A 14,026-nucleotide genomic window follows, 5' to 3' on the forward strand; every position below is an offset into this window, starting at 1 on the left:
GGCTTAAGTTGTTTTAAAGTAGACTCCTGCCTGCAGTGCAGCAATGGGAGATGAAAGTTCATATTAGTCAGGATTATACTATCTAGAAATAAGATTTTTCAAAGGGACTTAAGTGACCTAGAAATGTACATCCACTAAAATTTTCTACCAACTGATTTGGTGATTTTAATGATAACTCATAGTGCAAAGAAAAGTAGTAACACATTATCCTGGTTTGCCATCTTTCTGTAAAATGAGGTCCCGGCTTCATGTAACCCCAGCTGCCACAGCTTACCACCTCAACACACAGTGCTGCTTCTTGCAAACTCAAATATTTTGAGCATGCCTCTAAATGAATGACAGCTCAAAGAATGAGATGAGAAATAAAGGGAGTTTATAGACCTGTGCTGTTAACAGCATTGAGCTGATCATCCCTCACGCAGTGAACTAAGCTGATAGATTCCCCCACTTATTTGGCATCATTACCATTGCATACCCCTTTTCTGCAGGCTACATGAATATTTACTATTTCTTTTGTTCTAACGTTTAACTCCTTACAAATCTTCACACAGATTTTTACAGCTTGGAAAGTATTCCTACTGTTGAAAGCAAAATTTCATTTGGCTGCAGCTTCATAAGCTGTACTGATGGTCCTTTGGGCAATGTAAGTATGCTACTAAAGGAGCATTTAGATACCAGCTTCCTTCCGTGTCAGTTCTTGCTCTACTATTTGGCAAAAAGCTTCCCCTGTAAGGGGAAAAACAACAACAACAATAACAAAACACACCACACAAACAGCAGTGACCAAAAACCAGTAATTAGCTGAACATCCCCATTTGCAAAGCAATTCTGTGAGTGATGAAAATCAGCATGTGCTGATTTTTTGGCAGCTTTGGCAGATTACTTGTAGCTTTTATCATAGCTGGTTGTCTCTGATGTTAAATTCGTGTATATGGCTGCTAGAATCCCTGGATCTGTCCCATTAGCTCTGTCTGTAGATAGAGGAGGAAATATTTCTGTACTTTACATTTATGCAATTCCCTCTGATTTCAAAGGGAAATGCATGGACCTGCAGTGACCGTTTTGGAAGACCCAAGTCTGGATGCGCTTCAGGGGCTGGCTGTGTGTGCATGCATGGGGCAAGCAGTGCTTTTGCTGGCTAGCCTTCTCCAGGGAGCTGACTGAATTCACGGGGTTTTCACCACCTCACATGCACATTACATTTGCTTCTCACACATTCTGACATGCAATATTAAATCAACTATGTTTCTGAAGATATATTGTCCTTTTTTATTTATTTCTCTGAACAAATAACCAGCGTCTGACAATCCTGGCTAAGTCACTGACATCCATCAAGACAATGAAAGATCTTTTTTTTCTTATTATTATTTCTAAATATAGGTGTGAAGCACATTAATATTCTGATGTGACAATAATGGTCATTTTGTTATGGATAAAAAAAAAAAAAGTGACATACGAAGAGATATTTTCAGTGGTACTTTGTTTCTTAGTGAAGAAGCTTCTTCAGGCTTTGATGTTGAGACCTGTCAGTACAGCTTATACAAGATTTCAGGATGTTTTATTGAGGCTACCTGTGAAAGAAGATCAGAAGGCATAACTTGTACAAGTTTGGGGGAAAGGAATCTTTCTCCCATTTTCTGGGTTTATCACACCTGTGAAAAATGTGCGTATTTTTTTAGGGTCTGTTTCATTTTGCAGGATGCAGACAGATATTAATGATGAGCTATTGTTCGTTTATTGACAATAACAGAGGTGATCAACAAACATTCAGAAACCTTCCTTCCAAAACTGAGGAGGAGCAGAGATTTGGTAGTTTGTGTACCTGGTACCCCAAGCTAGTGCTAGCTGTAAAGTTAAGGCAAAGGACTCCAACAAGGCTGTACCGGGACAGAAAAGAGTTTTCTGGGGATGATTTCTATAGGTTCCAGCATCTGTGACAGTAAGGTGATATGCACAGCAGAAAGTTTATGTAGCTAGGTAGAGTAAGCTACAGTAGGTTAAACTTTCTATTTTGTTCCCTGTGCTTAAGGAGCAGTTCAGCAAACACTGTAAGTGGAGGAAATATCCAAGTACGCCTTGTTCTGATTTGTCAGAACTTAAACTATGCATTCCTCTTAAATAAATAATTTCAGAATACAATTTGTATGTTAAAATGGTTTCAGTCCCATTAAAGTTGCTAATATGCAGATGCTTTTGTGGTAACTGCAAACTGAACCCAAGTATATATGAAAGTATTACCTAACATTGTATCTGAAGTGTTTGGATGCATGCCTGTTCTACAGAATGCAAATCCCCAAGTTTTGCCATGCACTGAAATGTCCGGAAGCAAAATTGCCCTATGTGAATATAACAGCTCTGGAGTGGTGAGCTGCCAGAAGACAAACATTTGCATAAAAGTGTCCCTCCCATGGAGCTTGTGTCCCTGCAACATCCCTACTGTGACTGTGCAAATGAGAATAGCTCCATGGCTCTGCAAGCTGTGCATGCCTCTGTTCCTTACCTACTCATCTGGCATTAATAAAAGCAGCTGAGAGACAAGTCAGCCCAGGGAGTGAATCTAGAACTGTGGCTTGTGAATAACCAAATTATCAGAGAATTATGAGAAGAACTGGAGTTCCAGGTCACTAGTTGAACCAAAAAATCTATTTCTCTGTTTTGAAGTGGGTCACTCTGAAGTGAAATTTGTGAGGGGTTTTGTTCCAAAACAATTTTTTTTTTCCTGTTCCCTGCCAGGTCAGGATCTGACTCCCTTCTCTTTGGGGCTGGAGGCCTTAGGAAGCACTAAAAACCTTAATTTAAAACCTTAATTTCCTTGTATTTGAGCTTGGATTTTAAAAGGAAAGTAGAGTGATGTTTGCTTGAGGGACTCAGAAGAATATCTGTACAGCCACTGTTTGAAATGAGCCTGAATCGGGAAAGGTTAGGCACAGTGTAATATCTTGGCAGCGCAGCGAGGCTTATGTGCACTTGGTTTACAAATATCCATTCTGAGAACATCAGCTCCTTTCATTCATTTGTCTAGGCTTTATCTTTTCCCCACCTCTGATCCACAAAAAGGCTCTTTTACTTTTTACTTATTTTTCCTTCATTTACAACTCTTACTCCAACCCAAAGAAGCATTTTATTGCAAGAAGAAAAAAAAAATAAAATTAAATCTATGTTAATTTATTCTCATATGTCATCGAAATAATTCCTTCTTCCCCAGTTGCTCAGGCATGATGGAGTCTGTGCCATGTGGTTTTCCACTAAATGTGACAAAAACACAACCTTGTTCCAGCTCCACCCGTTTTTGACAGGATGCAACCCCCCATCCATTAACACGAGCACCCATTTACGCTCAGTTTAAACATTGCATATGGTTGGTGTCTAATGCTAGGTGACTGAGCATATGAGCTTTCATTTCTGGCTTTCAGCTGTGCATCTCCCATGTAAAATTTAAAATATCTCTAGTCCTGTAAAAGCAGGGAGCTTTTCACTCAGACCTGTGTTTTCACCACGCACAGCCTGTCCCACACCCGTCCCTCAGCCCTGTGTGGGCCGGGGCCGTGGCGGCCTTGTGCTCCTGGTACCGCATCGGGCGCTGGGCCTCTCCATGCAGCAGCACCAGGCTCCTGCCGGCGTCCAGCCTGGCACCCTCCTCGTTAGGCCCCTGTTTGAGGCAGCCTGTGAGGACAGCAGTGTCACTGGGGGCAATAAGTGGTGCCTGCACTTCTGTTCCTTCATGAAATACAGCTCCGTTCAGCACTCCGTGGCCCTGAAGTGGCCCTGCTGCTCAGTTACTTCTATCCAAGCTGACTGGATTGCCAGATCTGGTGTGAGAATTGTATGTATAGGTTTTATTTATCAATGTTTTACCTACAGAATTTTTCAAAATCCCAGCCACTGGTCCCGTTTTGAACCTTTTGTGTTACAGGGATTGTACGAATTGACTTGCAGGATAGCAGCTCTCTGTTGGGAATGCTCTTGTTTGGCTTCTGAGGTTGTTTGGCTGTTTATGGGCCACGGTTGGCTGGTCGTGTTCTTCCTCCCTCATGCAGTGTGTAGGACCCGAGCTGCCCTTTGGTGGCTCTTCAGGGACCCAGTTAACGCCCCAGTGGATTCAGGCTTCCACACACACAGCTCAGGGCTGCCTCGGGTGACAGGAGCCAGGCTCACAGCAGCAGTGCAGGATCCTGTTTGGGTTCTGTTACACATACAGGTTGGGCAGGAAAAAAAAAGGATTTTCTGGAAATAACCTGGTGTTGGAAAGCCCATGTGGGCACACCTCTGCAAGTGCTATTGCTTGGAGCAGATTCGGAGGCTACACGCAATTTCTGCAGGGCTTCCTAGATTTCCCAGTGCAATAATGCAGGTGCACAGAGGGAGTATAAGCTCATGGCATGTTTGCAGGATCAAACCTATGGGTTTGGCAGGTATGATAAAAGAATCAAGTTTACTTTATAGCATTAATGCATTCTGTGTCCTGAGAGGCCTGGCTGCTTAAGCAGCACCTGATCTCTTGCCTCAGAAGCAGAGGCATATGGCAGAGGAATGTTTGATGTGCACGGACACATCAGTTGCTCACTGTAGATATTCCTCCAGGTGCATAAAAGGACTCAAATTTGACCTTTGCCATGATTCATTTACACTTCAGCCTGTATCTAAAAGTGAGGGTAGCTTTATCCTATGGATCTTGACGTTGGATCACCGGGTCTCGTTTAGAGTTTTTCAGCAAAGTAATGCAGACAAAATCATCTATTCCTTGCTTCCAAGGAATGAAGCCTCTGAAATATGATTCTTGAAAAAAAAAAAAGAAAAAAAAAGAGAGAGAGAGAGAAGAAATGTAATTTGTTTATATGTTTAATTTCTATAATCAAAAGTGGTGCAGCTTTGTATAAAACTGTACTTGCAGCGCAGTTCCTGAATTCATGATTGTGATCCTGCCCTTCTTCCCTCAGTATTATATTTCATGGTCTGCTGAAATCATGTTTAGGGGGATAAAAATAGTATATCTTCTGTTTTTTGGCATCCAACCTCTAATTTACAAATATAATTTATGCTAATCTTGAAAGTGCTTCTCAGATACAAAGTAAAATGTGTCATACTTGGTATGTGTGTGTATAATTTATTCTGATGGGGAATAGACATTTCAAAGCCATTTCAGCCCTTTATACTCAGAACATTTGATATGAGCAGAGGAGCTGCATGTTCACTGCTGTAAGAGTTAGGAAGCAGTTAAAAAATAGCCTAAAATAACTGTAGATATTCTCTTAACCCAAAAAAGGCTAGAGGCAGTGAGGGATGGACTGCTGTTTAATCAGTCAAGTCAGCTCATATACAGTTCTTGAGTTAACTATGTTTATTCCTTTTGTATTTTTGCTGTTTGTTAGTCATTTTCATGATGGACTGAGAAAAATCTTCCTAAATCATTCATTGTAGTTCATTTTTTTTGTGATTTCTCTTTTCTTCTCTCTCTGGTCAGATGGCTTCCCTGATGGATTAGATGCCTGCCACATGAGGGTGGCACTGCACAGGCAGGCAGCTCATTGCCAGGGAGAGTCTTGGCCACCCCCTTGGGCTGTTTGCCCTGTAGTTCACAGTCCTCCCCATTTCTGCAGAGGAGCTTGCAGAGGCTCCCATCCCAGTTGCTCCTGGCTAAAAAAAAAAAAAAAAACAAAAAAAACACAACAGTATGTGTGACCGAGGCTGCCTCCTTGCTCAGAAGAGGAGTGAGCAAACAGCTGCCATTGCAACAGCTTCATTTGGTTCTCTGGAATTTCAGCACTCAGAGAAGGAAGTGTTCCAACTGTAGTCCTCAGCTGGGGTGGATCAGAGCACAGAAAGGGCAAAAGTATCTTCAAAGATGCCACGCCATCAGCAGGGTGCTTTTCCCTTCCTCCTGTTTAGGAAGTCAAGTTTCATACTCAGGTGTAATTCCATTTTTGAGCTTGTGGATAAAAAGTTTGAAAGTCTCATAATAGGAGCACAGGAAGAAAAATGGAAACCAAACAAAGATAATGAAAACTACTGAGTGGTTCTTGGTGCCTGGGGCATGAAACTAATCCATTGTAAGTCTGAACTGAAAAGAGAGTTTCTGGATGAATAGCAAGAACAGTGGAAGGTAGATGGCTGGGAAGAAAATGTAGCTCTAGGGTATTCTGTTTTTATGGGACTTATTTCCAAGAATTCTCCTACTCCTTAGAACTGGATTGAGGGATTTAATATTCCATACTGTTTACAGTTAAAGAAGCAAAATCAAGGAAAACAAATTTGCACACAACTATTCAATGGTTTTCCAGGAATTAATTCAATTTCTGCCTGGATCAAGTAATGAAACTTTGCAGGAAAATAAAACCATTATTTGCAATGCTAAGTAGGAACAATGCAAATTGAAAAGACCACACTGACTAAGGCAGACAGTCTCTGGATACTTCTTATTTGCTATGTTTTTTACAGCAATGTGATGATGAGTTCTTCTTGCCTTTCTAACTTAACAACTTGAAAATACTTTCCAAGTCAACAGAAACATTATGACTCATAGCAAAGCAAGGTGATGATGACCTTCTTAGTGCTTTACCCATTTAGAGTACTTCTGTGTTCATTTACATTTAGCTATCCACTATAACATGCCCCCTTGTGTTGTGTCATAAAATTAATAATGGCAAAGACTTTTTCCTCTGTAGTTCAAACACTTGAAGGTTTTGGTTATTCCATGTTCCAGTTTGGTCAATGCTCCAGTACCTGCTTGATCCAACAGATCAAGCAGAGCACAATAGGCTGGGCTATATTGTGTCCAGGACTGCATCGATTGCAGCTTACATACAGGCAGGATGATACCGCAGGTAGGAACAGCAGCTGCAGTGTGGTTTTATGCTAGCCCGCTTCTGACCTCAGAAGTCTCAGCTGACAGATAAAACCTATATTGGAGATGCAACAAGATTCATCAGATCCATCAACTGGAGCTCTTGCTCTTGTTTTAGAAATGGAAGCTAAAATCGACTATTATTGGCAGGTTCAACTGTTTTGGTGTTTGCCATAATAATTCAGTTCCAGTCTTGTGTAGAAGAGGGAGAGATGGAAAGCTCCCCTGCCTCCCAGTGCACCCAGGAGGAAATGTGTAATCTGGCAGCACTCGATGGTCTACAAGGGTCTTGTTAGGGAAACTTTGGGAAAGGCTTGGAATGTGTTCTTTGGTGGAAATCTGCTTTGGAACCTTCTTCTGAAGGCTGGCTGGAGATAGCCTCACCTCACAGCTCTTTTTCATCCACTGCAGCTTCGGTCTCTAGACTTAGGCATATGCCAAAGCGCATTTCAGCACAGTCAGCTTTGCTTTATGTGTGTAACATGAGTAATTTCGTTATTATATAAGTCATGTCTTTTTTTGTAGACAGATGTCTGTTGCATTTTTAACGGTTATTTGAACGCCGTACATAATTCTTTGTCAGAGAAGCAGTTGAACCTGGCCAAGTTCAAATTGAAACTTCCCAGAGGAATAATCAAAATCTGTATTTCCATATATATTAATAAACTGCTTAATACTTGAAGCAACTCACATAATACAGTTTTGAAATGAGATAGAACCCATTATCAGTACAATGAGGAGCACAGGCTCTTTCCTGTCAGAAATAATGGAGTGAGATCATCTCCACAATTATTTTCCCTAGCTGTCTCTGTAGTCATTTATGCAGCAAGGTGCATATAAATCTATTCCAGCCTGTTGTGGTACAGTGGGAAGTAGCCAGCTTCAGCCAACTCATGTGGATGCAAGCAGGAGGAGTGTACAAGTAAATCCTTTAACACTGTCTGGTTTTATCACGTACCACCAGCAGCTCTGTGCATTGCAAAGCTGTGCTGCACATGTCCAAGTTGAACTGCACCATGCTGCTGCCAGAGGGTTGAGGATGCCACATCTGATTTGTGCCATTCTGCTTTTGTACTCTGGGTATGAGTCTGGAGAGACTTTGCACACCATGGTGTATTTCTGCCTGTATAACTGACAAGTGAACATGGTGCTCCACCTGATATTATGCTTGTGCTTATTAGTCAAGCTATTCTAGGAAACATCCACTGCTTGACATTCAGGCATCATCTCCAGCTTAAGTAAGCTAAGCCTTTGGGATCCTGGTCAATGAGTAGAGTCCAGGACCAAGAATTAGTTCTTCAGTTTGGGGTTTACAGTACCCAACCATCAGCAGAAGGTCGGTTCCTGTGCCCAAAAATAAATGGACTGTTGCTTAAATGTGGCTGAAAAGGGGGAGATTGTGTTCTCCGGTCTTTGCCTAGTCACTGAGCAGATGATGTAGAAGAGCAAGGCCAGATCTACTTCAGTCATGAAGCAGAAGAACAAGGTCTGTCTCCAGCTGTGCCCACCACCTCTCTCTGGCTATAGGCTGTTTATTCTCAAGTGTAGGAAGCAGGAGAGGCAGGTTTTCACCGGTAATGTTAAAAGAAATTCAGTAAAAAAAGAAAAAAAGAAATGATGGAGAGGGAAGGAACGAGAGAATACTGTTGTTTTTTTTTTCTTCTTCTTCTTTCTTGAGATAGTGTTTTTATTTCGTTTTTATTTCTGAAATATAAGATGAAAGTTTGGATGAAAAAGAAAAAGCTTCATGTAAGTGCAGTTCTGTGTATTCTTAGGAGAAGACTCAAACCTTTTTGCTCAGTGGAATTTATGTAAGTGCATCCAGAACAGGATCTGCTCTATAATAGTTGGTCTGAACACCTCTACACAGAAGCAAAGTAAATGCATCAAGTAAATAGAGTAACCTGGTAAAAATTATAGTGTTGGACACATGGTGAACTGAAATTTTGTTTGCTAAATGTGATTTCTACAATAAAGGTAGGAAAAAGCAGATTCCTCACCTGTATTCTTCAGCATATTTGGATAGTAATCTTCTTTAAATAACATGGCAGGCACTTTTTGTAGTCTAGCGTCTGAGGATTATATTATTTTCAGGACAATTTATGAAAGATTAGTAGAGGCATAGTTAATCATTTAAATTGGCTACAGGTTTTTTATTAATCTTGAAATTAATGAGTTCTACCTTTTGATCTTTCTTGCTGCAAATCCCTCTGGAACTGATGCCAATTAGGTTTTGGTAATAACTTGGTTTTGAATGTGGACTGGTGTGTGTGTATGCGTGGCACGCGTGTGAGCAGGGGATTCGTGTGTGTATGTATACATGTGTGGGTATGTGTCATTGCCCCTGGAGGGTGGCACATCTTTATTTAGACCTGTTTGGTTGTTACCAATTTAGAAAGTGGACCTCTCCACTAGCAGAAATTAAAATAAAAATGCAGGGACCTCAGTAAGCTCATAAAGATTCTGCTTTACCATGCTCAAAGTTGTGCATTGCACAGTGCCAATCTGATGTTTTTAGGACAAACAGGTACAGCTTGTGTGTAACCTACAAAGAAGATGAAGATTTACCATCTGCTGGGGGCAGTATCAGGGAATGAAGTGACCTTACTCACTCTTCAAATGAACCATTGAGAAATGTGCTTGTCTTTTAGAGAGGGAGATGTTTTCAGCACCAAATAAATTACACCAGCCCACGGCAACATTGAGTAAAAACTTAGAGAGGAGCAGTCTGACCCTGCTTAGAGCTTCATTCGGTGTGAAGGGGAAACAGGAGGTAATTAGGGCTTTCCGAGACTCGGCAGTTCTCATACAGACATCTCTACATGCCTGCAGTAGTACTACTTCAACCCTCCTAGCAAACAGGACCATTTTGACCTGTGTGTGTTGCTGGGTTTCTTTACGCAGTCACTGAAAGGCCTTAATGTACTGTGGGTTAGCAGTATAAGCATGAGTAAAAGCTGTGTTTCAAAACTCATGGCCATGCATGAGGATAGCAGAAACAGCACCAGGTTCTGAGTCCTGCCATTCCCAGAATAATGGATTTGATGTGACAGCACTTGTTTCAACTGCGCTTTCCTTCTTCTGTACCCGTGTTTCTGAATGGCCAGAGGTTATTTTCTTCCCAGTGTTCCACAGCCTGTGGTGTTTTCATCTCCTACCTACACTTGTCTTACGAGTCTGATGCTTCTCATGTTGCAGCTTCATATAGATTTGTTAAGGTGTTAATTTTCAGTCTCCTATATCCAACAATTTTTAGAACATTACTTTGTCTAACTGTTCTTTAGTCTGAAGGGGAATGATTGACTGGGCCCAAAGAGCCTTATTTCCCAAGATACACGTCTGTCTGTGGTTAAAGATGAGGGCAGATCAATACACTACGTTGCATTTCTAAAGCTGTGTTCTTGGTCCTACTGGCAATCTCTTGTCATCCTAAAAATCTCAGTTCTGACTTCTGATGTTTGAAATTTGCCCTGTAGGCAATTTCAAGTCACAGAGCTATGAAACCTGAACAAAAAGCTTTTCTCAATTTCTTCTTGTAAAATTTGGAATGAGTGCATAGCAGTATATTGACATTTCAGTTATTGGCCACTTGTGTTGAAAAACTGATTACTCCTTTCTAGTAGTCATCTTGTTTTAAGGAAAGAGCATTGTGTATTTACAATGCAGAAAGTGCAGTCTGCTCATCACAGGCAGAACTGAGACCATGGTTTCAGGTACATCCGAGGCAAGGTGGATCGCTTACTTGTGTGTGTATTTTCTCTTACAGCATAGGTGGAGAAGTAGTGAGAGGAAATGAAGGAAGCTACGTGGGGAAGCATTTCCGCATGGGATTTATGACAATGCCTGCTCCTCAGGACAGACTGCCACATCCTTGTTCCAGTGGCTTTGCCGTGAGATCCCAGTCTCTTCATTCTGTTGGAGGAACTGACGATGAAAGTAGCAGCTCTCGCAAGCAGCCACCACCTAAACCTAAGCGAGATCCCAACACCAAACTGAGCACCTCATCAGAAACAGTCAACACTGGAACAACAAGTAAGAGTGGGAAACTACCAGATAGGACTGAAGGTAAACACTATTATTCTGTGGAAGAAGGGTTTGGTAGACCCAGTGTTAAGATTAACCAGTTGATAATCATGCATGTGGGTATTACTTGTATGCTTCCACAGTGTCAGCACAAGTATCCTAGATCACCGTTCCCTAGATTTTGGACTAGCAGTTAATTGCCAAACTGTGACATTTCTCAGAACTACACCACTTACTATATTGTTATATAAGGGGGGAATGAGTTGAATTCATTCAAAATGGAGGGAAGAAACTGCTGTCAGGTGGCATATGAGATACTGTTGCCTGCACACCAGCCAATGACTTATCACTGTGGTCACTAGCACTGTGCAAACCACTGATTTGGAGAGGGTCAACATAGAAGTAAAGGACAGAAATTATTTAAAAGAATACTCTCTGGCCTTGAAACTCAACAACAAGAAAGTATCATCTGGTGGTAACAGTTGTACCTGAGGTGGTGTAACCTATTGCCCCAAACTTGTCTTTCCTCATTAGTTTACATTTCTCTTCCCATTCCTCCCAATTAAATTTTATTTTCTCCTGAATGCTGAATCTGCTGAAAGAATGCACCGATGAGGATATCCCTTTCTTACTCTGAACTACTACAGATGAGCTAACTGTATAGGGGTCTTCCTTTCTTCCATGCTGGAAACACATTTTGTCTGGCAGTAGGACCAGCTCTACTCCCTGCTAGGAGAGATCAGAATGACTCTGCTTCACAGTGTGAACTGTAGGAGGAACCCTGAGGGACAAATGGTTTTGATCGGTGCTGGTCTCTCCCACTGCTATGTTACATATCAGATTTGACATCCCGCGCAATATGCTATGCTCTTAGTGCATATCCCTTTTGCTTGCGGTTGTGGCCATAAATACCGGTTAGTTACACTCATGCTGCAACCCCTTTTAGGTAAATCTGATTTATAAGGTCATCAGTGGTAACAAAGGCACAAAGGAATGTGTATTTCAGCTAGTAATATGTATGCCTACACTTACAAGGATGAACACATGCTGGACAAAACTTTTTTTATGCTGCTGTGAGGCTTATTTATGCTGCTGTGGGTCGTTACTTTGCCTGTGACGTTTATCATTACTTTCCATATCTTGTTCATTGCAGTACCACTACACCAGCTCCCCTGATCAACTAACATAAAAAGTCTGAGCATTGAGTAGCTGTTCTTAATAAAAACAGTTTACCATGATTTTATTGGACCTGAAACCTACATAGAAACCATTCAGATTTGTGCCATGGACAGATTTAAAATCTCATATCAGAAAGTCTTAGAAGTCTGTTGTTTATTACAAAACAGAACATATGGCACAAACTTCTTGGTCTGATAGGCTGTGAGGAGCAAAGGCAGGAGCTCTGAAGGTACTCAAAAGCTATTAAAAAAAAATGGTGTGTTTTAAAATATTTTAATAACTCTTTAGTATTTATTAGCACTTTTTCTCCCTGAATCTGTGCAACCAGATTCCCAGAGGCTAAAGGAAGCTCATTTTGCTGTGAAGGCACCTCTAAGATAGGTTCTCAGATTTTCTAACCTGTTAAATGAATATTCCTGCAAGTGCGTATTGAGTCACACTGTATCATTGGGTTCTTTGCTGTAGATAACCTTGGTTTTCTCTCTGGACTGATTAGGAATGGGGTCCATTTTACACCTACTCCCCAGCACTTTTCCTTATTTACTGAGAAGTAAGGGACTATGACAGCCTTTACAGTAGTAGGAATAATGGTGATAGTAATTGAAATGCATCCATGTCTTTTACCTATCTCACAGAAGTTATGGCAGACTCCTTAAGCAGTCCACGTCCTCATGACACAATCTTCTTCAGCATTATCATTTTGCAATGTTCTGAAAGTTTTGCCTCTTTTCCCTCATCTCTTCCTGCCATCTGAAGTTTGATACCAAGAACATAATATGTGGTCACATCCCTTCTGATAGATCTGAAGGTTTGAGACATTTCTGTTTCCAAGACCAAGTACCACTTTGGTGCTCCCATTCCGTGCAGGTTGAGTGTGATCTGTCCCATCACACGATGGTTTTCAGTGGCACATGAAGCATTGTAGCAGTCTTCACTGACTGATGAGTGTGACCACCGTACTACCATACACTCCAACAAGTATTGCAGACCACCTCAGCTTCATTATTATAATCAAGAGCTGACTATTCATAGCAAGATCTCTGGAAAGAACTGGTGAATGAATAACTCTCCATTAGTCTCATGAGAGATAATACCTAAATGTTACATTTTAGTGTGACTAAATTCCTTCAGGGAGTATTGAGAATCTCTTTGATGCTTAATATCTGACCTGTATTCTGTTTGTTCTTCTAGTTTATATATTGTGCAGCAGTGGACACCTTTAGACTATCTCACGATAGATTTAGACTATAGTCACAATAGATTTCCCTGGAGATTTTGAACTGATGGAACCCTTTAATCGTGCCATTATCTTCATGTGTTCTGAACATCTGCCCTATTTGCATGTGTCTGGTTTAATACATGCCAGATTTTTAGGGGCCACATTGTAGGGTGTTTTTTGAAATAAGCAGTCAGATTTTAAAGTCTGAGATATAGTCAGGTGTGTTAGAGTATGGTATTTGGATGAACAGGCTGGGTTTCTAAAATGCTTTCCATGTTCTCCTGTGGAGGTACAAGAACATCCAGATTTAAATTTCAGTTACTGCTGCCCATATTGTACACAGATATTTGTGTATGCATATGTCTCTCACACATTTGCATGTACTTGTGGCATTTGCTGGCTGAATATCTACAGCTCTTTCCAGGAACTACGGAAAGCAATGATAAAAAACCCTATTGTTTCTCCATCAACTATTGTGGAATCTATACAAAAGAGTTGTCAAAAAATTGTTCCAAGCTCATTTTTTTTATGGCAATGCAGAATAATTCAAACTATAGTATCTATTGTGTGACCCAGTGGCTACTTTCAAAGGGAATTTGCTGCATTTCCTAGGCAACCAGGGACAGCCTTACCACTCGTTTTTATTGAACATGTTTACTTTCTGTTTTTTGATAATGATCCAGTTTGTACCAACAAAAGCAGTTGCTGATGGTAACTTTTATTCTTTTCCTGATCGTGGTAAAGTCAAAATATTGAATCCATCA

The 14,026-nt window shown here is 40.9% G+C and overlaps 1 protein-coding gene across 5 annotated transcripts in view; it reads left to right on the top strand.

Moving 5' to 3' along the window:
• The window catches only part of NYAP2 (neuronal tyrosine-phosphorylated phosphoinositide-3-kinase adaptor 2), a 136,333-nt gene that overhangs the window by 49,848 nt on the left and 72,459 nt on the right, over positions 1-14,026 (top strand). For 4 of the 5 annotated variants that reach the window (XM_005024519.6, XM_027464268.3, XM_021275667.4 and 1 more), the window contains one exon: positions 10,608-10,906. In XM_005024519.6, coding sequence (XP_005024576.1) covers positions 10,608-10,906 — 299 coding nt within the window. The remainder of the gene's footprint in view (positions 1-10,607; positions 10,907-14,026) is intronic. The other variant, XM_038183826.2, reaches the window with a different exon arrangement.

Source organism: Anas platyrhynchos, chromosome 9 (assembly GCF_047663525.1).
Source record: "Anas platyrhynchos isolate ZD024472 breed Pekin duck chromosome 9, IASCAAS_PekinDuck_T2T, whole genome shotgun sequence".
NCBI classification, from domain to species: domain Eukaryota; kingdom Metazoa; phylum Chordata; class Aves; order Anseriformes; family Anatidae; genus Anas; species Anas platyrhynchos.